Source organism: Megalops cyprinoides, chromosome 16 (genome assembly GCF_013368585.1).
Source record: "Megalops cyprinoides isolate fMegCyp1 chromosome 16, fMegCyp1.pri, whole genome shotgun sequence".
NCBI classification, from domain to species: domain Eukaryota; kingdom Metazoa; phylum Chordata; class Actinopteri; order Elopiformes; family Megalopidae; genus Megalops; species Megalops cyprinoides.
In genome coordinates, this window is record NC_050598.1 from 20,383,230 (window position 1) to 20,407,672 (window position 24,443).

Sequence of the window (24,443 nt, forward strand, 5' to 3'; positions counted from 1 at the left end):
AACAGACAGCACGATTCCGTCAGTTAATTACACACATAATAAAATATTTTTAGTGCACTCCATGTGTATTTCGGGGAGGAAAAAATTAACACAAGTATACAGTTTGACACAGAAAATATATTCTACAACCAGTGCTTACATAAAAATAGCGTCGACTCACAAATGTTCTATATACATACTTTGTGCTTTTTATGTCTTACAGTTTGCATTTGCAGAATTCGTTTGTGTTTATTTTCTGTAAGTATGCTTGCAGGCACATTGGGAAAGTAGTTCTGTTGGTTTAACAATATGTTTTAAAACGTATTTAACTTCGTTTGAAATGTATGTTTCATAAGTACCTATAAAATAAACTAAAAAATGTATTGCTGTTGAATATTCATATCAATGCAACAATATATTTAAACACAATTAAACACCTGACATGATTCATTCAGAGTTATTAAATCTGTCAAAACCGATTTAATCTGGCGTGAACTCTATATAGTGTTTTTTTTCTTGTATAATCATCTTCCAAATTATATAAAAATTTAAAACAAAAATATATGCCTGTCCAAATGAAGTGATATGTAAAGTAATGCCCATATAAATCTGATTATTGTTGCCAAAGTATTTATTACTACCAGTACCAAGTACTAACAATAATGTCACTATTATGGTGATACGTTTTTTAATTATTATTTTAATTTTTTAAAAAAGGTTATTGGATTCATCAGCCAATGTCTCAAGCTAATGTATTTTCAAAATGAGCTACAACAAAATTCACCTCAGACCCTGATAGGGAACCCAAATTTTTACTTCACGCCAAAAAAGTTTAAAAACACAACAAACCAAAATTTTTTGTTTGTTTTTCTTTTTCTTATAAATCAAATATATAAAAAGACATTCCTTTCATGTAATTATAAATGGCGAATAACCTATGACTTCATGAGAGGGCCACAAAGGAAAACATTTTAATAGTCTCAAACCACATTATTTGCTTTACAAGGTTTTAATGTCTTTTTTTTATTTTGATGTATCTGTCATATCTTTAAATTTTGTTTGAATTCATATATTGCATAGACTACCATGATAAAGACAGATATCCTACTCAGGCATCCCCTAACATTCCTCACTTCTCTACCAATGGCTTACATCTGACCACAATTGTGCTTGTTAAACATTAACAATCATGTACACAGATATCACCGATGAACAGAGAATGAAACGAGACAAACGTGACCACATTTAATCCAAAGACAGAGCATATTGAATAGGGAGACGAGTAACCTCAAAGTTCAGGCAGGCAGAAAGATGGCTTCCGCTGAATGGAAGATGCAGGTCACAGCAAAGCTCCCTGGCTCTTTGTTTTCTTCTCCAGCACAGTGGCACCTGCACTGCTGTAGAGATCGTCACACCAAAAAAGCAGGGTTCAGTGTTGACGGCTGATCATCACTTAATCTGTCCTTTTTTTGAGCTGCTCAGCCACGTATTGTGAGATCTTTCATTCCTTCTCTCTGTTGTTTGTGTGTCAATCAGGCGATGGCCAAGTGAGGTTTTGAACTGTTCAACGTTGCTTACGCTCGGTGCCATAATCTAGCTCAGAGCGCATAGGTGGCACACTGAAGGTTCAACAAACATCTACATTTAAATGCCTTTAAAAAAAAAAACTTCCACCAAACATTCGCAGTCAGTGATTACAATTGAAGGGGGGTTAGTTAGGTTGCCGTAGGTGGGTGACATCAGTCCTCCGATATGACGTCGATATCCTCTGGGCTGCCCTGCTGGGTCGCTACACGCCAACGGCTGACGTGCTGGCTGCCTTTCCTCTTCTGCTGGGACTCGGGTGACTCCTCCTCCAGCTTCTGCCTCTTATGTTTGGTCCTTCTGTTCTGGAACCAGACTTTCACCTAGGGGAGAACCGTCCTTTAGCATCCAGAAATCCAACAGGCCCACAGAATTGGCCCTATTTTCAGCACAACTCAAATGCACTCCCTCCTCGAGGCTGAACACCGAATTTTGTTTTTTTTCTTTTTTGCACAACAAATTCTTGTTTATTACAACACCAAACAACAACAGAAATACTGGTTAAAGCCTCTTACTCCAAGAAAAGGACAACTTTATTATTATTACAATATTGCTATTAAATTCAATAGAGCCTGCTTAGTTTGCCCAACTGGAGTTTTTTTTTTTTTGAAGATTGTCAGCAGAATTGAAATGGTCTCTTTAATTCATTCTTATCTTTAGGCAGTTGCCCCCAGGAACAAACCATGGGGCACATTTAAAAGCAACCTTAAAGCAGCCCTTCACGTCCCTCTCCTATAGATATAATTTGATGTCAACCAAAATTATCAGGTGGGTGAGATGGGGGTAATTCCAAATTCCATTACACTGGAAAATAACTTTTCTGATCTTTTAGTTTTATAGTCATGACTTTTTAAAATTATAGCCATTTGTTTTGTTTAATGCACCACCTGAACGAGGATCTGATTACAGAGGTGCGGGGCTTTTTCATCAGAGAATCAACTTACAACGTAACATTTTACTAGCTACCTACCCAGCAATTTACACAGAGGTAATATTATGTATTACTCAATTTCCAAAAGTGCAAAAAAAGAAAGAACATTTCATATTCATTTTTTGGTAGCATGATATTATTATGTTGCTATATTAATTGATGTGAGCTTAAATTAGTGTGTGAAATCTAAAGTCTAAATCAATCAATTCTGCTAAAACAGTGTTTTGGTTCAGGACCTGTGTTAGGAACGGCACATTTGCGACATGTGATTCTGGCATAGTTTTAACATTATTTGGATACAGTTTTCTCTAAGCAATTCATATAAAAAATGCAACTACACTTGTATATTCCTCATGCTCAAATGCATGTGAATCCATGTCGTAGTCACTAAAAAATAGCTGAAGAGAAAATACATGACCAGTCAAGTTCTTCAGGGTGTTCATCATAGTGGTTAAACACGATGTAACTCATTACTGTAAAAAACACATCTGTAGCATTGACTGCAATGGGGAGATGAAAAATGATTGTAAGCCTCACTTTAATGACAGTCACCTGCCCCCTTCTCAATTCAATCAGCCGTCCCCTGGAACAGATCACTTCCTCTGTGCTTGAGAAACCTGCTTTTACAGGCACATTTGCCCTATGGTGTGGATGTTGCACGGCATGACTCACATCCCCCTGCCCTGACTGTTTCAGCCCTGTGGAATGCGCTCACCTGCGTCTCCGTCAGACACAGCCCGTTGGCCAGCTGCTTCCTCTCGGCGCCCACCACATAGTGGTTCTTCTCGAAGGCGCGCTCCAGCCGCAGGAGCTGCGAGGGAGAGAAGGCGGTGCGGATGCGTTTCGGCTTGCGGGAGAAGGGCCCGTGCAGGAGCAAGTTCTCCGGACTGCTGTCCTCACCTGGAGAGCGGGGAACAGAATAGACCAGATACAGGAGGCAGAGCGTCAGAGATGATAGACAGGAATGAAGAAACTGTGTGTGTGTGAGTGTGTATGTGTATGTCTGTGTGTATCATGAGTGGGATGGGTGAGTAATTGAGTAACTGAGTATTTGTGTGTGTGTGTGTGTGTGTGTGTGTGTGTGTGTGTGTGTGTGTGTGTGTGTGTGTGTGTGTGTGCGTATGTGCGTGCGTGCGTGCATGTGTGCGTAGGTGTGGATGTGTGTGGGTGTGTATGTGTGTGAGGAGGTTATAGCTAGGAGCAACAGAACTACACCAGTATGAGTGGAAAGGTGAGGGAGTGCCCTTGTGTCACAACTGCACATAAATGTCACCTGTGATCCATATTTTGAGTACACCACGTTTCTTTTGGATTAGACATTTCCTAAGACCCCATATGAGCCCATTCACTGATCACCATGAGTGTCATCACAATGTTCCCACGCCCGATTCCGAGGGTTCATGCTTGTACTAGCATGGATATGTGATTCTTGTCCTGCAGATGTTCCGCCAATCATATTGTGTTTGAATGCTCTGGCAAACTTATGCTGTATAATTGACACACTGATATTGATTCAGCTACCAGGCCAAATAACCTTAAGCATAATTTTTATGGTTAATGTTTGAAAAACAAACTGTAACCATTTGTTTCCATACTTTAGCAAAGGAAATTGATTTTCATTTGGAAATAAAAACTCACATTGGAAGCCAAACGGATATGGGATATAACCCTTAGATACCTAATTTGATCTGATACAAATGCATACATGGAAGTTAATATTAAATTGGCATCTCCATTTACTATTTAAACCACATTTCTTAAATTTCTTGAATTTAATGTGCACGTGATGTAACACTACAGGTTCCAAGTTGATGTTGCAGGTTAACATAGACTGCTGGCATTCAGAGCCCCAACAAATTGACTTTGAACTCCATGCTAAAGTCTCATTTTTTATATTCTGTTTCAAATTGTATTAATTTGTTCCTGTTTATATTCAGAATAAGTACCTCATACCTATCCACTTCAAATAACTATTTTGCTTAAATATGGGGATTATTGCACTTGATGATGGATTGGGTGAAAGACTGTAAGTCACCACTATGAGAACAGCTATTACAAAGATCAACTTTCAAGGAGATTTCCTGTAAGTCTTACAATTGATTCATCTTGTTAAGACTCAGGAATTCTATTCTATTATTTGACTCCATAGTAAATAGAATATAACTGACACACATATATTGCATTAACACCTCTGGTGCATGGCAGTGTTGCTTTTACACACCCAAAGGTACAAATGAAAATTAACTGGATTTATTGCCTTCAGGCAGGTGGCAACAGGCCTCTTAAGGATAATGTTTGGAGGAAAATTTCCCCATTCTGAAAAAATGTGCCCCATAGAAAGCTACCTGCTACATCATGTAAATAACTCATAATTGCAAAGGATGTCAAAGACATTTTATGGTAAATGACTGATCATTCCTTTCCATTTCTTCATCAACAGAATGCAGCATGCCATCTGAAATGGGATTTGGACAGATGCTGGTATGGATAGAATTTATGATAATAATACTGCAATAAACCATATCCAGAACGATACAGGGTGACCCACAGCCGGTCGCCATTGACTACAGTGGCTGATTCCACGTTTCCACAACTTGTTCCAAAATCAATGCTTTTATGAATTGCATTTTTTCAGGTGTTTGTTTTTTGCTCACTGGGATTCCAATAAAACAACATGTTCATCTACCCTCAATCAAAAACTGTCTGAATATCAACAAACATTTGCCATAATTTAACCATTCGATGTGTGCTTTGGCAGTACTTACAAAACCGCTAAAAGAATAATGTGCTGTTAAATGGTTCTGTGTATACAGTACATTACAGTATTTAAGGTTTTTTAAGTGCAAGCTGGCACTCCATAACAAATTTCAAACTTTTTTTTTCAAATTTTTACAAAACAACTACCCAAAAATAAAAATAAATCTGCTGTGACAGTTCCATCTTGAAGGCTATACAATCTTGCCTGACCAAGTGACCTTTGAATTTCAAACTAACAAAATGAATGCTTTTAAATCTTTAAACAAATATGTCCACTTACGATCTCCAACACACAAAGCTGATAGCCTATATGTTGCACATTGAGGTCATGAACTCATTTGTATACTAATGTGTTGTATTTATGTATTGCTAAGCGTTTAAGCCATAACGTCTGTTTTAGATTTGCGAAACATCATAAGTAAATAACTTGGGCTGGAAAAAATGCAAAAACAATTGTGGAGAAGAAATTGATATTCAGTTAAGCAAATCAAAATTTGACGTGCTTGCATTTGAATTCATTCAACCCAAGGCGATAGTAAAATTTCGGTATTCTTCGGTTGCATTGTTAATGTGATTTCACAATCTGCAGACAACATCTGCAGCCCCTGGTATAGGGTCCGTTTATTGAAATTGTTCCTAAAAAAATGAAATATTTTACATAAGCAAATAGATCTATAAATTGTGTGACCACCAGTGGAGTTGGGTGTGCCTATGTTGAAAAGAAAGTGTAACACAAAAGTCACCTCAATCACGTGTAAGCAAAACTGGCCAAATGGAGGGGTGGAAAGGAGGGGTCAGGCGCAAATGGACAACATAAGATGTGAGTGACAACAGATTCAGACTGGATGTGCCTCTCAGACCCAAATAAGTGGTAGCAAAATAAATATTGGGTCTCCAGCCAAATTTGAATAGGAGTCAGCATGTCCATATAAAAATTGTCTAGGATGTTTGTCACAGATTCACGCCTGAAAACAGTTTGGCTTGTTCGAGCCCTGAGCGAGAAAATAAAATTAGATGGCCCAGGGGATCACACAGTATTGGAGTTTCACCACTGTTTCTGCAACTGTTGGAGAAATTTATGGAATTATACATTACTAGAAAATCATCTTAGATTTAAAGAAATATTGATTTGTGATATGAACAGAGTGATTTATTACACCGTGAAGGTATAGTTCACAGTGCCAACACAGTGCTAGTGAAGTTAAGACCATAAAACTTTGCAGCCACAACCTTTACATTTGTGTACTGTTCTTTTTTTAATATGGGAAACTACAGCTGAAACCTTTAAACCTGATTGCATTGTTCCCTCAATGATTCACTTTGCTAAATTGTTGTTAAACATTTGGAGTCAGAAAATGGTGGGATGCAATTGAATTTAAGAGTGAATGTATCCTGGAGCAGTGGGGGTAAACTGCATCTCTCAACATAATGAGTAACAATGCAGATTTGGGGTCACTCATGTACTATGGAGATCAGAGCTCATGCCTGTGTGTCAGACTTATGTCTATAGTTTCTTCTCTGCCAGGAATGATAGCCAACAATATAGTGGGGTTTTGCCACAGACTTTTGGTGATTATTCGGCTTCTAATTATGAAGCCCAAAATGCCACACCAAGGCTTTACGTTTGCATTCTAATCATCAATAATTATCAGACTTCACAAACTCTCCGCATCTATTTCTTTGCCTTTTACAAGTCTGAGAAAATACAATGGTAGCATCAAGCGAGGCCTTAACCGCTACATTCATCAGCATTACCGCAAGATAAACAAGGATTTAGCGAGCTAGGCTTCTCCTACTTCAAATGTTTTTAGAAGCATTGAAACCAAAAATGTTTTTCCTTCAAATAGTGCCTTTGAAGTTGAAAGCTTGTGAAAAGCAAAGCACTTGTGCTCATATGTGGTTAAAGAAGGTCCATGATATAGATAGCTTCAGACAATGATATGTCTTTAGTGAAGGTGTATGAGTGTTTGTAAGCAAATCCCACCCCTGTGTACTGTGCACTATATATTTGCACACTTTAAACGATACAAAGAAATTTGAAAACCAACACTAAGACTAATTAACTACTATTCAAACATGAACTGAAATATTAGCTACCCATGTGTTCAACTTCTTCAAGTGTTTGGAACCATTGAAGTGTATTTAAGGATGTACAACTGTATAGTGGATTCTGCCTCACTCTGTGTGTGAATGCACTGCACATATAACTAATAAATTACATTTTGGTGCATGGCAAGTATTCACACGACTGCTGTCATTAACACAAAGATTTGTGGGGCACACCTGACTGCTTCTGTATGTAAACGTCCTACAACCAATGGAACCGAAAATATGAGGAATGCACTTTGTCTCTGTCAGGCAAAGAGTGCATATTTTCTGTCATGGGACTGTCACTGGCAACCATCCTCAGCTGGTGTGCTGAAAATCCTTTGAACATCAGACGACAATGCAATAGAAATATTTCGGAGCAGGAATGAGAGGAGCTCAGTTCTGGTTAAGAAAAAGAATGTAAACAATATGCTCTATGAGGTCAGGAGGCGATGACAAATACTGCCTAAATATTCTTCTATGAGCATCTAAAGAATGAAGGCAAAATGACCATGCTTAGAACACTACTTGATTGGTCATGAGTTTAAAGAGCAAATTTTCCACATTCCATACGGAAAAATTTCCTTTGATGGGTTACATTTGCACCTTGCATGAAGTAAAAGCATTTGGACCTTCCTCTTGAAAAATTTCAGGTTGCAATGTAACATTGCAAAATGTCTCTGAAGTATTTTAGCTTTTTTTTCCTCCGTTACTTATTCTAACAAGCATTCCATGTATGATTTTGCATTTTGTAGTTTCTATTATTGTTATGATCCCACACCTCCAATCTGTCGTCATGCATATTTGCCTTGGCTGCAGTGTGAAAACGGATGTGCTTTCTCGTCTGGCATCATCTGTTGTGTTGCGTCACCTCCGAGTCTCCCCCGGGACGACTGGTACAGTGGAACACTCCCCGAGTCCCAAATCTTACGGCGACTCAGCCCTCCTGAAGAGCTGGGGGAACCCTCCGGGGGTTTGGACTGAAGCAGGCACTAGCCAATCCTCAGTGAGCATGCCCCCCCAACATGGCTGAAAGAGAACCAGATGGCACCCGCAGCAGCATTGCCACCATTCCCCTGGCATGGACAGGCTCAGTCTTGTCAGAGTCTGGGGGGGGGGGGGGGGGGGTTGGGGGGGTAGGGGTGGGGAGGTGATTCTCTAAAGCTGGAGCAGGAGTGGGACATGGCAGGAATGGGGGGCACCAGACCATGCTTTCGTCAAGCCATGAATTCGGTAGTCTTTTTTCACTATGACCTGGAGCTGCCGATCCAAACGCCCCTGGGATACAGCCACACCTTCCCAATATACAGGCAGAGTAGGCCTTGCTTTAGGTTCTCTTTAGATGTTATGCATTTTGTCCGCACGGTTCAGTTAAATTAACTAAAACGCAATGTGCTGTAAATGGAAATCAAAATGCATGTTAAGGACAAAACGCCCATTGAACGGAGGTTAGAGCCACATAAAGCAATTGCATCTTAGCCCAGTACTGTCAATGTCTGTAAACCAGGGCTGTGTTCAGTTCAAATCTGAGGGAAGTCTGAAGGGGAAACAGAGTATCAACATAGTACATCATGCACGTCAGTTTGATTGCATCTTATCTACACCCCATAATTCAGAAGTGCTGTTTGGGCCACTCAATATCAATATCACAAAAACAAATTATAGACAATGAGATGGCTATGGAAAACAAGAACGTAGGAAATGTATTTGTGTATGCGCATCATAGCCCCTCTGGATTGGTGACATGTGATGAGGAAAAAAAGGTGAGCTGGCAGGTACAAAGAAAACCTTCAGACTGGCAAGCAGATGAGTGACCGGGGTCAAATGAACTGTCAGACCTCCTTCCTGACGGCAACAGTCTTCGGCACTCAGAAATGCACTTTATTAAAATACTGTACACACTGCATTGGACCAGGTCTGTCCGGGATCCTGTTTACTCGGTGCTGCATGAAAGATTCAAAGACACGCAGGCCTTCCCCGGCCGTCCAGGAAGTAGCCGAGCTAAAAACCTTGCTCACCTTTCTCTCCAACAATAAGTGACACTCTCGACGAGTAATCCTCTCTCACTCAATCCCCTCGGCCATATTTAGGCTTGTCTAAACAGTCGTTTTCAAGGTTATTGGACACCATTAGTGAGTGGATCCGTTCTGTCAGTAAACAAAGGGGGCTTTATCTGAGTCCCGGATCTGAGAAACAGTAACAACAACCCCTGACTTCCACCAATTACCTGGTGCAGGCCCTGGAGGGCCAGAGCACAGCGCAAGCTGCCCCAGGCACACCTGAGGCGGCTGATCTTAGAGGCGCAGCCAACGACCCGATCACTGAGACCAGGGAGCGGAGAGTTCTTGATCCTTCTGGTTTAACAAATTGCTTTGTTACCAGGAACACCCGGCATGGGTGCTGGTTATTTCACGCAGTTCAGTCAATAAACAAATGTATGTTTTGGTCACAAAAAAGGAAGCCTTGAGGCGAAGTGTGTTTTTTGAACAACTGCTTTAAATTCAATTCCAAGTTTAAAGTTGTGGACAAGACTTGCCGTGATGATGACTATGTATGAGCTGTCAGCCAGTAACTTTCATGTCTGGAGCATTTATGTTTGATATGGTTTCTAACTAGGCTATCTGTTAAACACAAGTAGATCTTCATGTAGGAGATATATATATCTATAGACCTTGATTGATAAGTGAACTGTGTGCAAACAACAGCACACAGTGCATGCCATAATGTGGAAATCCAGCACTTCCCCGTGACTGCATGTAAAGGACATTTAGTTGCAGAATACGCTACGCAAAGCATATGTTATTTGAGTTTAAAGCTGTTAAACAATCAGCTCTTGGGAAACATTCCATCATTGCAATTATTTCTGATGACCAATGAAACAAGTGTTCAAAAATTATTCACAACACATCCCGAGCGCTCCGGAAAAATAGAAAGTAAAACTTTACATATCTGTAAATGCAAATGGATCCTGACGTCCTAACTACTGCCGAAAAACAAATATTGTAAATCAATCAAACTGCATTTACTGTAGTACCCCTCCCAATGGAACCTCCACGGGAGTGGTTTACAAACATCAAAATATATACTGTATATTTAATTTAAAATTTCAAAAAAAATTAAATAAAACAAAATAAAGTCAGCCGTACATGAGGCAGTATTTCTGCAGAGCCCTGCATCACATCGTCACTGACCAGAATTCACTCGTTACAGGCGAAACTAAAATTAACTCAAATGTTCAAACCGATCGCATGAATATTTTATGTTCCGTAATTCCGTGGAGGTTATGTGCTGCGATATAGATAATTTTCTTATAACACTGTATGAGAGGATGCTGCTGGCTCTCTGAATCTATTTTTTGCACTTCTGCATTTCAATAATTTAACATTTATTTATGTTGAGACAACCGGGCTGTTGGAAAAAATAAATAAAAGGCTAATTTTACGTAATACAAACGTAAATGAAGAAATCCTAGAAATGCTCAGATTATTATTATTAATCATAATAATAATAATAATGATAACAATGATAATAATAATAATAATAATAATAATAATAATAATAATAATGTTTTGTTGTTCTTGTTGTTGTTATTAGTCATTGTTGTTGTTGTTATGATTATTTCTTCTCAGCACTTGATTATGCCGAGCTTGCTTTTCCGTTTTTTTGCCATTACTAATTTAAACAATTTTAGATATTGGGGAGCAGGACTGGAACTAATTGAACTGAATCCATCTAATCATGTTGGGATTATTTCGATTACTTTTGTCTTTATTCATACATTCTTTCTAGTTTTAGCTTTGGAAATGAACTAAACTGTAGGCCGAATCAGCCATACAATCTGTGTTTAGTAATTCATTGAAATTGAATATTTATTTTTTTTACGGTGCTCGTCGTTGACTACTATTTTAGCAAGTAAATCAGGGTCATTTAGCCAATAGCATACATGAACACCTCATGAGTCGTCTTATTTGCTTCTTTTCACCGTTCAGCATTATTTCCGCTGAACTCCACAACAGAAACGTCGTAGCATATGTGTGATTTAACCTCCCTCTGGTTGATGATGTTTAATGATCAGTATTGACCTTGCCAAACACATATATTTTTTTCTGAGTCCTAAAATTCAACATGTCACTGTAATGAAAACATGATTTTTTTTCATTCCAGTGACATATTCATATGTCATAGACATGAAATATGGCGTAGTACCTGTATGTTTAGTATAGTATTTGTGTGTGTGTGTGTGTGTGTGCGTGTGTGTGTGTGTGTGTGTGTGTGTATATATATATATATATCGATAGATAGATAGATAGATGTCGATGAGGCTTGGGGTAAAATTATTTGGGTTGATTACGAGATCAATATACCATAATTTTTGGGACGCAGTATGATCTATAACAGTAATCACATGAATGACAGTAAATGTGCTAGTGCATTACCATTAATTATAATATCAATAAAATATTAAATATCGTTGTTTATACTGTCATGTTTTGGGTGTTTTCTCTCTTAACGCCCGGTGCTTTTAGAATAATGTTTAACATAGAATTACGACGTTATTAATACAGTGGTCAACATTCTTATCTTTACAATGTAGACATATATGTGTGTATGTGCTTACTAACTCGTAAAAAGCATGGAAACAAGCTTTGAGAAATCACAATACACAACAACTCAGTGGTCCTGCTCCAAAGTCTTTTATGTTACGTCTGTCCTGACTAATTCCTTGTGTGAAACACAATAGGCCATTCGTAATGGTGTCCAGTTTATAGGCTACTAGCGGCAAAAAAAAAAAAAAAAAAAATCGAGAAAAATATTATTTTTCTATTTTTAAAGGTTGAAAACATATCAAATGTTAGACATGAACATGCAGGGGACCTGAGATGTAATTGTCGAATGGCGAGGCCAAGTTTATGAGTTTTAACACGCCGTTTGACATTGTTAGACTTTCCGGTGACGGGATTTTTATTTTATTTTTTTATATATATATTTTTTTTTATGAAAGACCTTTTACTGTGACAGATGATCTACAACAGTCTGCAAATTGATCTATGAGTGACACATAGCCTATGTACTTGTTGAAGCGTGTTTCCCCATTCATTAAAAAAAGGAAATTGTGAAACTGAATTTAAAGATGACAAGTATGTCATAAAATGCAAGAACATTATTGAATTCCATTTCTGTCTCAATATCGTCTGTTTCACCCTCAGATTCACTGTAAAAACTATTTTCAGTTATAATACCTAACTGAACCTGACCTACAGCAAAAAAAATACACAAATACAGGAGGTGGGTAGGTATTGCAATAGTTTCGGATGTTGTCGTTAGTTGCACTTGAGCAGTCTCGATTATAATGACATAATTTAATGATTTGTGAACTGTACAGTTCTTTCAGTCTGTCTTTTGGTTTAAAAGCGTCTGCGAAATGCCAAATTGTCTTTCTTTCACATTGGGTCAACATGACTATGCCATCCTTTCCTCATATCTCTTTTGCCTTACTTATTATTATTATTATTATTATTATTATTATTATTATTACAAAACGAGGAAAAAGTAACGTTTTGGCGTCTTTAACCGATTCGTCGGGAAGGGCACTTCTCGTGTCTTGTTTGATCAATTCCCATTCAGAAGACCTGCGTAACAGTTGCGTATCAAGCTAGTAGCTTGATACCTTTATTTGACTTATTGGTATGCTGTTGTCACTGCCATTTTCACAACGGTCGTCATCATTACCATCATCTAGCTATCGTAATGGACACCTTCTGATTTATACATTTCCAATTTTTATGCCAGTAATGTTAAGGCAAAGGCGTGGAAATTGATATACTTGCCTTGGAACCTGTGTCCAAGATATCGGTTTCGAAGAACCCATGGGTAGAAGTTCAAAGTCTCTCGCTGGTGCGGGTTGAAAAAATGCTGGGAGGGCAACTGGAGCGGATGCAGAGACAGAGCGGTGTTGGTCGAGTGTGTACCCGGGTCTGGGAACATCATATCCGGGCTACTGTACACGGTCCTGCCGGAGTTCTGAAAGCAAGTCGCAAAGGGAGAAGGGTGAATTGATTCCGTGAATCGTAACGCCGTGGGTCTGACAGGTTCTTCACCTGCAGTCGAGGAATTCGCTTCTTTGCCAACCAATGACTCGATGGTGAAGCATTTCTTACTATGTTGGTACATCTTAAACTTTTTTTAATCGACCAGTCTTTTTATAAGTTGTTTAAAATGTTTCTGGATCGAAGCAAACGACAGGGAAATTAGACCGGTTTATGACGAGAAAATAGCTCTGTCTCTAAAATCCAAGCAACGATAGCCTATTTTTAGTCCCCGAGCAATCCATAACTTGGTGCAGTTCCTTTGGTCTGAATGTCGTTGGTAGAAGAACTTCCTGACGCGACGGCGATGAGATTTGTCGAGTTGCACACTGTGAAAATACGATATAGTTGTATTTCTGGATCAACGCAGAAAATATCAACAAAGGAACGCAAGTTTCTGATGTTAGCAACACTTTTCAAGTAAAAGAGAATATCTTTTACGACATGAAGCTCAGATCAGAACATATCAAAACTGTTTCATCCTATGACAGCGCTGGCGTTGTCTCATCTCATGCTCGGGAGCAACATTTTTGAACGCTAATAAGATCGAGGATCACTGAGCTTTTGATAAAAGACCTGTCACTCACTGAGCTCAATACCTGCTTTCGGCTTTCCGTTCGCAGAGGTGTGGTGAGCATGCGCAGATGCAGTCCTATCGCACCAATTATAGCCACCTTAGTACAATATCATAAGGTCGCGGTTATACACCGTGATAATTACGTAGATTAGGTCACATGCTTGAATAAGATGAAAAAAACGTAGCTGGTAATTGCGCAATGCATTATTCAATTTCTGAAAAAAAACAGATATTACTACATGCAGATATTTAAGAAAAAAATACAATCAATGTAATTACTCCTAACGAAACATTAGAGTAACAATAATAATACTAATACTACTAATAATAATACTAATAATAAAAAATATAATAATAATAATGATGATGATGATGATGATGATAATAATAATAATGATAATAATAATAATAATAATAATAATAACCTTTTAATTGATAATACTAGAATGTCGAGAATCATATCTTTGGTATTATTACTGTTGTTGTTGTTGTTGTTGTTTATGATGCAATATTAGCCTAATTTGTGTTCGGACACAATCCAAGGGTATTTTACTGTTCAGTACTCTTATGGGCGCTTGGTTTACCAAATGAGTAATTCGTGTATTTTTATTTAGACAGCAAGCATGTGTTTTAAGCAATTAGGGTAACAGGAAACTTGATGTTCCTCAATAGTCTAAATTATATTTGTTAATATGAGGTTCGTTCGTTCATTTGCATCTCTTGCATTCGCCGTCAAGCGAAAACATCGGTTTATAGCGCCCCCTGCAAGCAGTTCCATCAGTCTAATGAGCAGATACAAACATCCTTGAAACTGTAAACCATTCCACGCTATTCGCTGTCATACAGTGTGCCCCCAATTTGCTCTCAATTAGATGTAGATCATATACATTTATTTAAGGCCAGGGTATGTTCGTCCAGATTCATTAAATGAATGTCTTTCAATATCAAGGAATGGAACAACAAACGTAGCACAAAAATTCCATCTTGTATCGTTGGTAATAATCCATCATTGACCAGCACACATGATAAATGACAAATGACAGAGAGGTAATACGTCTCTCCCATGAAGCCCCAGTGTGCATATCATCCCAGAAGACCTATAGTGGACAGATGATGAATGGCCTTAAGTTTTAACAGAATATTATAGGTATTCTAGCTTTTGGAAAGTACTCCTGAGCCACTCTGCAAGCACAGATATGACACTCCCTTGACTGACCACAGACATGGACAAATGATTAACCCACTCTAACATACACTCCTTGTAGCTCATTATGAGCAGCTGAGACCTGTAGGTCAGCTTAACTGAATTGTGCTGTTTATGGTGATTCAACTGCTGAGCATCTTTCATTAAAAGTATCATGAAAAGGTATACTCTTCCACCTAGACTTTTGGACCGACCTCTTACCACAAAAAAACCAAATGTTCTCCTCAAATGAGCTGACACTCTGTCACAGTGGGGATGGGGATGAAGGTTAGACACATGCTCATTTGACTCCAATCAAAGCGAAGTACCAGGAAATATGTCACGCAATTCTGTGTGCCTGGGTACCATGGCTTCCACCTTTTGTCTCCAGCCACGTTAAATCTTGTGGGGGTAGATCAGAGTCCCAGAAACCCCAGGACAGATGTCACCCCTTTCACGTGGAACAATCGTGGCTCAGGGCAGCCACAAAAGCCCCCCCACTCGCCCCTTTCAGGGTCCGCTCGGCGGAAGCCCATGTGAACCACACAAGCCCAAAGCAACCCTGTCCCCGCCCCTCTTGTCCCTGCCCGCCCAATCCCTCGACACATAATTAATAGCTTTCACTTGCAGCTTTTTGCCCCTTTGCTTTTGATTCAAACGGCCATTAACATCTATTAATTTCGCCTCTGGCAATTAATTATAGATAGTGCAGCACTGAAAGGAGGCATTAACCAGTTGGAGTTTTTGTAGGCACTCGAGGTGTGAAGCTGAGTTAAAAAGCGATTATTGTCCCCCTGCCTGGAACCAGCTAACTGATGTTAAGCCCTCTTACAAAGGGAGACACCTTAATAAGGCAGCGTTGGCTATTTTACCGGTCATAAAAAACACAGACAAGGAGATTAGGAGAGTAGCTGCCATCCATTCCTGAACATATTAGAGCACCAAAAATGTAGTGCAGTACATAACTTTCCAAAATGCACGACATCACATGGAGATTCATGCAATTATTCCATGTGTTACCAAGGACTCAAAGCTACAAGAAAAAGAGCCAGTGCAGACCAAATGAGCAAAACTGAACTTCACTGCAATGGTGCACACAAAGGAAATGTCCCCTCAAAAGGGCAAATTCTGTAGCCCACGGTCTTTGGTGAAAACTGCAGAAAGACTGGCAATGGTGTAAAAAGGGAGCATTTGGTTGTCTTTTGATAAAGAACCCTTTTGACAAGGAGTTTAAAGGGCTACTAAATTAGTTTAATGCTGCTCTATTTTTTCAGAAGTTGTACAATGTGCCTTGCTTTGATTTGAAGCTGAAACTGTGGGCCTGTAATAGCTTTGATTTTCTTTACACAATCAGATGTTATGATGATATGCTTTTATGGAGATATTATGGAGTGTTCTTGTTCTTTTATGAAATACATATTCTGTTTATAAAATTATCTTAATTGGTCCCTTTGTCCATTTGTGAGTTTAAAAAACACTGCTAAGTAATTGCAATATATCCCGCATCATACTATTGCCTCAAAGATAATGTGGAGCATTCTTATGTTAACACAAATCTGGAAGTAATACCACTGTAAATCCCATTACATCTGGCAGTATCTGTGTAGCAAAGGCACCGCTGTTTTATTTTTCTTCCTTATTCCAGTTCTTTTTTTTTAATTACAATACAACAGTTGAATGTGGTGGTTAGATTTAAAACATTAACTATTATAGAATATTAATAATGTGGTACAATTTATTAGGGAAATAATCTGATAGGGGCTGTTGCCATACAAATAGCGCCCTCTAGTGGATTAGGTTTGGGCCACATAACGATGTTTAGGGCACCAAAGCAAGGGAAATATATCTTTTTTTATTCATCTATATTTTAATATATATTATTCATACTCTGATGCCTTTTCACACATCGGCATAACGATTAGAATTGAGCTCTCTTTAGTGAAATATTATACAGGGGAAGCTGCTGCTGTATTTTTAAATGAAAGTGCCCACTCAAAAAACATTAAGTGATTTTACAAATTGTTTTGAGGACCTCTATTATATTTATAGGAATGATAACTAAAACACTCAAACACACAAAAGACACCACCAAAATACCAGTGGTCTGGCACGGGTATCTTACAAAACAGTGTGTAGAGTCTGGTCTGAAACCGTTCTTTCTCACATTCTGTACATGCGTTGTGTTCGTCTACAGAATACAATGTGCAATACAGAACTGGAATAATGTCATAGTAGCCCAGTTACTTCCATAGCAGGGCAACATGAGTGTCGCGTTCAGTAAATTATTCATGAAACTGGCATTTAACCAGCAACTGAGAAAGACAGCATTGTCATAGAACATGTCAACACAAACTCCTTCATCTGCTTTCAAACTTCTTTCAACATTTCAGTTTCTTTGGTTTCTTATATTTGGTTTACGATTCTGAAGTCTGTTGCAAAAGGGTTATGTCTGGGAGCGGGCGAGAACTCCGTTTTGCAACCAGCATATTCGTTCCTTCTCTATAATATCGTACAGTTCCGCAGTACATGGTACATGCAAAGATGTACTACTGTTAAGGGTACTTTTTACAATCCATGCTTTTCAGGTAGGTCACTGATTGTTACAGCACAGCTGGCATTGCGAGCTCAATGAGCGACAATACTGAACAAAAGAATGAACGGACTGCCTAAAGTGCGTGCTGGCCTTTTCCAAAACTTTTCAAAGACAACATTGCCTTGCTCCTTGGTGTACCGTTCACTTCTCCAACAGAATATGCAATAGAAGCCTGCATTTGAAATTTACACCTGAATTAAGACAACAGACCTCTATTACAGACTGGAGTTTACAGTTACTTTTTACCTTGCCCAAAGGTACAACAGCAGTGGCCCACCTGGGAATAGAACTTTTAAGTCACTCGCAAGCCCTGTTCCCTCCGACTATACAACATGGTTGCTTCAAGTTTAGCCATCGCTCCAGAATGTAGCATATATATATATACATTCCACCATTTCGTGAATAAATTGCATAATAGAATTTATTATTTAAATAAATTATTTAAATAGTCTATGTATTTACACAAATAGATGACGCATTGGCTTGCGGTACATCTGAGAAAATGATATATTTGAGAAAATGTCACTAAAACATTAGAAATACTTACAAATGAGAGACTGAGAACGAGGTGAGCTGTTCTCACGATCCAATGGACACCAAACTGTGATACTTGACTTGGTATGTTTTGTTAGTTATTGCATTTTAATAATCTGAAAACATGTAATAACTGTAGCAGCAATATTTCTGCAAAATTACTTCAGAACATGACATTTCTTATCGTTACAAGGATATATGTCACATGTCTTTCGAACACTCATAAGAATGTGAAATATTCTTTTGTGGGAAAAGCACAATTTATGAGGTCATAAATTTCATCTCCATAAGGTGAAGATCGCGTCGATTTTGAAATTTGTGGGGATGATTACTATTTTAAATTATTTGCTCAAAACATTTCACGGAGGTAGCCGTATTTAAAAAGAACTACTTCAATTCCCACTTACAAAACCTTTCCTGCCGACATCATTTCGAGCCCATAAATGTCAATTACTGAAAGGAATTTCCCTACACACCTGGCCATCAGGAACCCGGCGCTCTGTTGCTATGAGGACTGCCTCGGGCAGAGCCCTGTACCGTAACAAACCAGCTGAAGCCAGGGGCCAGATAATGTATTTACAACGGCCTTTGGAGAGTTTAGAGCTGGCGGCATTTAACGCCATCCTGTCCAATACAGTATGTCCTCTGGCAAGCTAAACGGACTTAACTAGTCCAGTCCTTACTCGAAGAAATTATGACATAAAAGTGCAATTTGAGGTAAAATTCTTACATTATTTCAGAGAAACGAAACGCTTAATGCAATGCCTTAAAACACATTGGCGGTGTAATTGTGTAATTGTGGCGGAATGTGCTCGTTATCACAGCACTGCCTTTACATAGATCTAGAAGTAGGAGTGACACTTCTTCAAATGCACTGCATCCGCGTTTATGGTATGTGTAACCTATCTAGACACCAATGTAATATATTTATGTAAGTATGTATGTGTGCGTATCCTAGACTAACTACTGTGCATGTATCCTTGCACCTGACACTTTTCATTTTTTGAAAAAAAAAAAAAATTGCACACATAATGCAGTTTTTTTTTCGAGGTCAGAGAATATGTGATCAGGATTTTAGACGGAAACGGAGTGTATATAAACTAGGAAATCCAGAAGGATCCCGTGTTTGCACATGCTCCGGAATACACATGAACTACTTGTGGAATGATGGTCCCAGACGTTCATTATCAGGTGAATGGGATGGGAATCATCACGGAGAAAACAAACCAATGTAGGGTTATACCGTAATGACTCCGATCAACAGTGGCTAACACAAATGCTTGCATTATCCTGTTTTAAGCGTGAATATGTGACTTATGGGGATATTTATGTTGCGAAGGTCTAAATCTTGTTTGTAATAAATAAACTGTTGATACGTAACTGCCGTGAGGTGTTTCAACAGTTTCAGTGTAGCTAAGGATAAGCTTAGGTGAAAAGCGACAGATTTTATATAGCAATTACGACCGACATAAGATCTTAAAATTTGTTCAGAAGTAATGGAAAATAATTATTAATAGGTTATCTGAAGCAGTGTTGTAAGTTGCTTCTTAAATCGGTATTAAATTTTATCAAACAGTACAAATGAAGATGTTTTCACGAAAAATACTGAAAAATGCTGTAACTACAATTACCGACCGTAATTTATTTATGTTAATGCTAACACTGTCGCCCACCTATATTACCCCACGGTAAATGTTCATAATCGCACATTCAGATTAAACTTCTAAGCATAAAAATATACTTAGAGCACTGGAATACAAATAAAACTCGACGTCACAGCGCGTGCACTGCTATTGTTGCATAGTGTTACAGTAATATTTAAAGCCAGCTTTAAAATATACACATTACAGTAGGTTTTGCACAATAGTATGTCACCGTCGAAAGGCAGACCTAATGCCACGACCGGCGAGAATATCTGCACCCGGAGGTTCAGGATTAGTTCGTATTTACTCGCACCATTTAGTTAAACATCAAAATAGAAACAAAGCTATCTTCGTCGAGGATAGCAGGTATTGTTATCCTCAATAGTATTTAAATGGCTTACATGATGTGTCAACGAGATGCAATCTGAATTTGAAGTAAAACATGGCCAAAAAACACCTTTGAACATATTTTTTTAAGTTCGATAACAGGAACGCGTTGCAGCAAGATAAAATTAGTTAAATTAATTAAAGCGACATTCAATTAAATTCTAAACGCAACATGATTACAATTAGAAATATGACATGGTAAATGTTGCACACTGTAATAATGGCAATAAATCTGAAAAAAAATCTATACCTATCGTCCCTCTCTTTGAATATAACTAAACTGGTCACAACATATAATGTAATGGTATTGGCATCATTTCAGGCGTTGTCTGATGAACAAAGAAACGTTTCTTTGGATAACTATGTTACCATTGGGAGCTTTACATTATTGCAGTATTCATAAAATACAATAATGGGACGCTAGATCAAGCAACTATCTTTTTAATCCCATTGTGTGATGGAGGTTTTGATAGTAACAACCAACAATAAACCATTCAGAGCTTTTATCATGAAAACTAATGGCGAAATAATCAGACAATAACCTTTAAAAGGCAAATGGATAGCCGGAGCACAGAATAATCAGCTGGTCATCCTTATTTTAAAACAAGATGTTGTGGAGTGATGTCATGAGGTTTAGATAACACAGTAGTTTAGAGTCATGCATGATTTAAAGATCAATCTATAAAATGACTACTAAACGTTTAGCATGTGCTTTCTGTTTTGTACAAATACCCGTATGAAGCAATAGGTGAGTGTGGAGGGATAATGGAAGAGAAATTAAACTACATATAATTTTCGCGTCAAAATACCTGACTTCATAGTTTGTACCTGTTGTATGACTTAATACTGCAAATCGTAGACAACGCTGTTGCACGAAATTATTTGTAAAAAGGTTACATCTACGTTGTCTGTGATTTGATCATTAAACCCCATTGTATACAGTCTAACCTCAATGTATTATTTATGAGACAACAGTAATTGATGTTGGATTCGTTTTTTATTGGGAAGATTTTACAATCACTCTTTGATATCCCACACAGTGGAACAACGATCTCTGAGTGTAAAGCACCAAAGTCATCTTGTTTAACAAGAATGCGAATTACATAGGCTTACGACACGACACGCCTTACGCCACGATATTCTAAAACCATTAACTGTCATTTTGTCCTTTCTCAAGATGACCATGAATCCTCCTCTTCCACCGTGTTAAACTGGTCACCCTCTGTTGGAGAAGGGATCCGGAGTTCGTTGCTCTGCGGAGAGCTGGAGGCCTTGTCCTCCTGTGTCTTGCGCCATCTCGTCCTCCTGTTCTGGAACCAAACTTTCACCTGCGTCTCAGAGAGGCGCAACGCAGAGGCCAGGAGCACCTTCTCAGTCCCCGTCATGTAGCGCTGCTTGCTAAACACTTCCTCCAGCTTCTTCAGCTGTTCGTCGGTGAAGATGGTGCGGATTCTCCTACAGGTTCTCCGTACGTAATTTCTTCTAGACATCAGCTTTCCACAAGGCCCAGAAAAACCTTTAAAATGAAACATATGTTCAGCACAACTTGAATATCGCGTGAATATTGTGAGTAATTAAAATAAACTGAACGAACAGACAGAATAAATATTTCGTCCGGAACGTATCTTACCTTCGTTATACAGCGCTTGGTGGTGGATGTCGCTTTGCTGATAACCCATGTAATGGTGGGGGTAAGAGCCAGGCGAGCTCGGAGCGGAATATCCCGCTGGAAGCCACAGTGGCAGAGCAGGCGGTGCAGAAAACGTTGGCCCATGATGAGTTTCCACTCTGTGTTGGACAGGTTCCCGGGGACTGGTGGAGAGGATGGCCTCGATACTGAACGAGCACTTCTGTGTTCCGCTCGTCCCCGGGTGTTTCATGTGGAGAATCGGCTGCCCGTCCCTCGCGGCGTAACAATAGTTCATTGGTGAAGCATATGACGGCCGGTTGAAAAACGCTGTATCCATACTGTTCATTCCTCTATCCTTCTGTCACTCAACGGGATCTTGATTCCGTGAGAATGCGAGTGTCGAAGGCTGAAGTGACCACGGCTTTATACCCCAGCCTCAACCGGATTGGATGGAGCATTAACTGTGCCCCAGGGTGTTGTCACAATGCTGGAGAAAAATCTCTTTGAAGAGATTAGGGTTAAACTTGTCTTGATGAGGCGGTTGGTTCGAGCTGGTGAGTGCTAATGGATCAACTACGACTCGATAAACTCGTAAATAAAGACTTCAGAGGGTTTATTGTCAATGCACTGATGAAGTGACAAATATCACCAATCAAGCCAAGCGCAAACCTACAATCGTTCCTCAACGGGGCCTTTATTGATCCATTATATTTTAGATAATGTGAGCCATTGAAGAAAAATACCCACAGTTTCGACAAACGCCCACAATAAAAATGCATGCTTAGTATGCAGGCGGATTTTAGAGTAACTGTTTTTTCCCCCAAAGAATAGTCCGACGTCGTATCCTTAATAAATACCATGCAAATTACACGAAATGAAACCATGCGCACGAATGCAATGATGCTATAAAGATGTGAAATTGAATCGTGTGTACCCATTGAAATTCCGACTGTGCTGAAAAACGTGTAGTCTAGTATAACATGCAGTTATTCTATCCAACATCACGTTGTTTGGTCACTTAGCGTATTTAAAGCGAAAGAAAATGGTTAGGCCATTTTTGTGTTGGGTTTGCTCAACCCATCCGTTCTAGAACGGGTTATGCATGTCATCAACAAAAACTATCGCACTATTGAATTTGAATTTAAACCGCAGCCCATTCAATTTAATGTATGGTATTATGGCTATGGTTAACGCAACGTTAAGGTTTTTAAGATTATTTCAACACATAATAAGCGACAGGAACTGCACTTCGTGTTCACGGATCGTTAAGACGCAAAATCGACTGAATCCATTCAAACGTTTGATTACTGAGCGGGATATACATGGACTCACATTTGAAAGTTGCACTGTCCAGAAAAGAGAAGATTAACATAAGTGGACCACAGCCAAGTCCCGCCACTGAACACTGCATAATCAGTTGTTAATTTGCTTTTGATCTAGTAAGTCTCCCCTTCATGGGGTGCGCGGAAGTGCAATGATATAGCCTACACTTCTTCACAAGCATTTAGCTTTTTTAGTGACCAATTCCGATTCACCCGCTTTCCTCTACTTAGCAACGCTTTTATTTCATGAGGTTGGAAGAAATGTAATTCCAGTATGTGTTATGTGTTAATTATGTTGTTGGTTATTTCGACTTGATAAATGACAAATGAAAAATGATGAATATCAAGCCATAGTTTTGCTCCTAAGACTAACTATGCAGCTCTAGCACTATTGGTTTTATTACTACTAAATTTACTAAATTAGCTATAATTGTGTGTCGTGCTGTTCAGAGTAGTTTATATAATAAGTTCGTATAGAGACATTGAGTCTCTTATTGTATTGAATATGTATCGATTTAACAACTATTGCCAACAACTGAGAGGACTTAAGTTACAGTTAAGTTACAGTATATTTTAACATTTCCACATGTCTGAGACATTTGACTCCCAACATCATTAAAATAAATATTCACCAACCGCAAACGCCACGTTGGGTGCTAGAGGATGAATTTCTATATCAAGTTTCGACATCTGTGCCTCTGATTTCACGTTTTAACAGGTTGTAATCTCCAGGCAGAATAGAATAGTTATATTACCATTGTTGCTATTAGTACTCCATGTGAGAACGCGCCATAGAGTTCAAAGAGTCTCAAATGCCCTCATTTGCAACTTTTCACAGGATCATTAAGATTAAAGCGACACTCCAAACAATAGATGATCTGGAACAGTTAAATTCAGATAGTTTAGCCTGTAATGGCTCAACACAGACTGATTCCGGACATAAAATGTCTTACGTTAGTAACAACAATTTCCTAAATGAAATAATTTCCTAAAATGCTGACAGTATACGACGCGATAAGAATCAGAATACGCCTTCGTGAAAGTCACAAGTTCAAACTAAAATTCTGAACTTTCACAGAGTTCACTATAATAATGTGTGGATATGTCTTACGACTCTTAAATTCTTGTATTCATTTAAAGACTAAAGAC

At 38.7% G+C, this 24,443-nt stretch overlaps 2 protein-coding genes across 2 annotated transcripts; both read right to left on the minus strand.

Annotated features, from left to right (window-relative positions):
- Positions 1–1,718: 1,718 nt before the first annotated feature.
- On the minus strand, positions 1,719–13,510 carry emx3 (empty spiracles homeobox 3). The gene is made up of 3 exons (XM_036549058.1): positions 13,168–13,510; positions 3,210–3,394; positions 1,719–1,886 (listed from the first exon to the last, which is right to left on the minus strand). The coding sequence occupies exons 1-3, from the start codon at positions 13,508–13,510 to the stop codon at positions 1,719–1,721; spliced, it is 696 nt and encodes a 231-aa protein (XP_036404951.1).
- An 8,004-nt stretch (positions 13,511–21,514) lies between these two features.
- Positions 21,515–22,309, minus strand: LOC118791248 (homeobox protein not2-like). The gene is made up of 2 exons (XM_036548547.1): positions 21,973–22,309; positions 21,515–21,858 (listed from the first exon to the last, which is right to left on the minus strand). The coding sequence occupies exons 1-2, from the start codon at positions 22,307–22,309 to the stop codon at positions 21,515–21,517; spliced, it is 681 nt and encodes a 226-aa protein (XP_036404440.1).
- Positions 22,310–24,443: the final 2,134 nt, after the last annotated feature.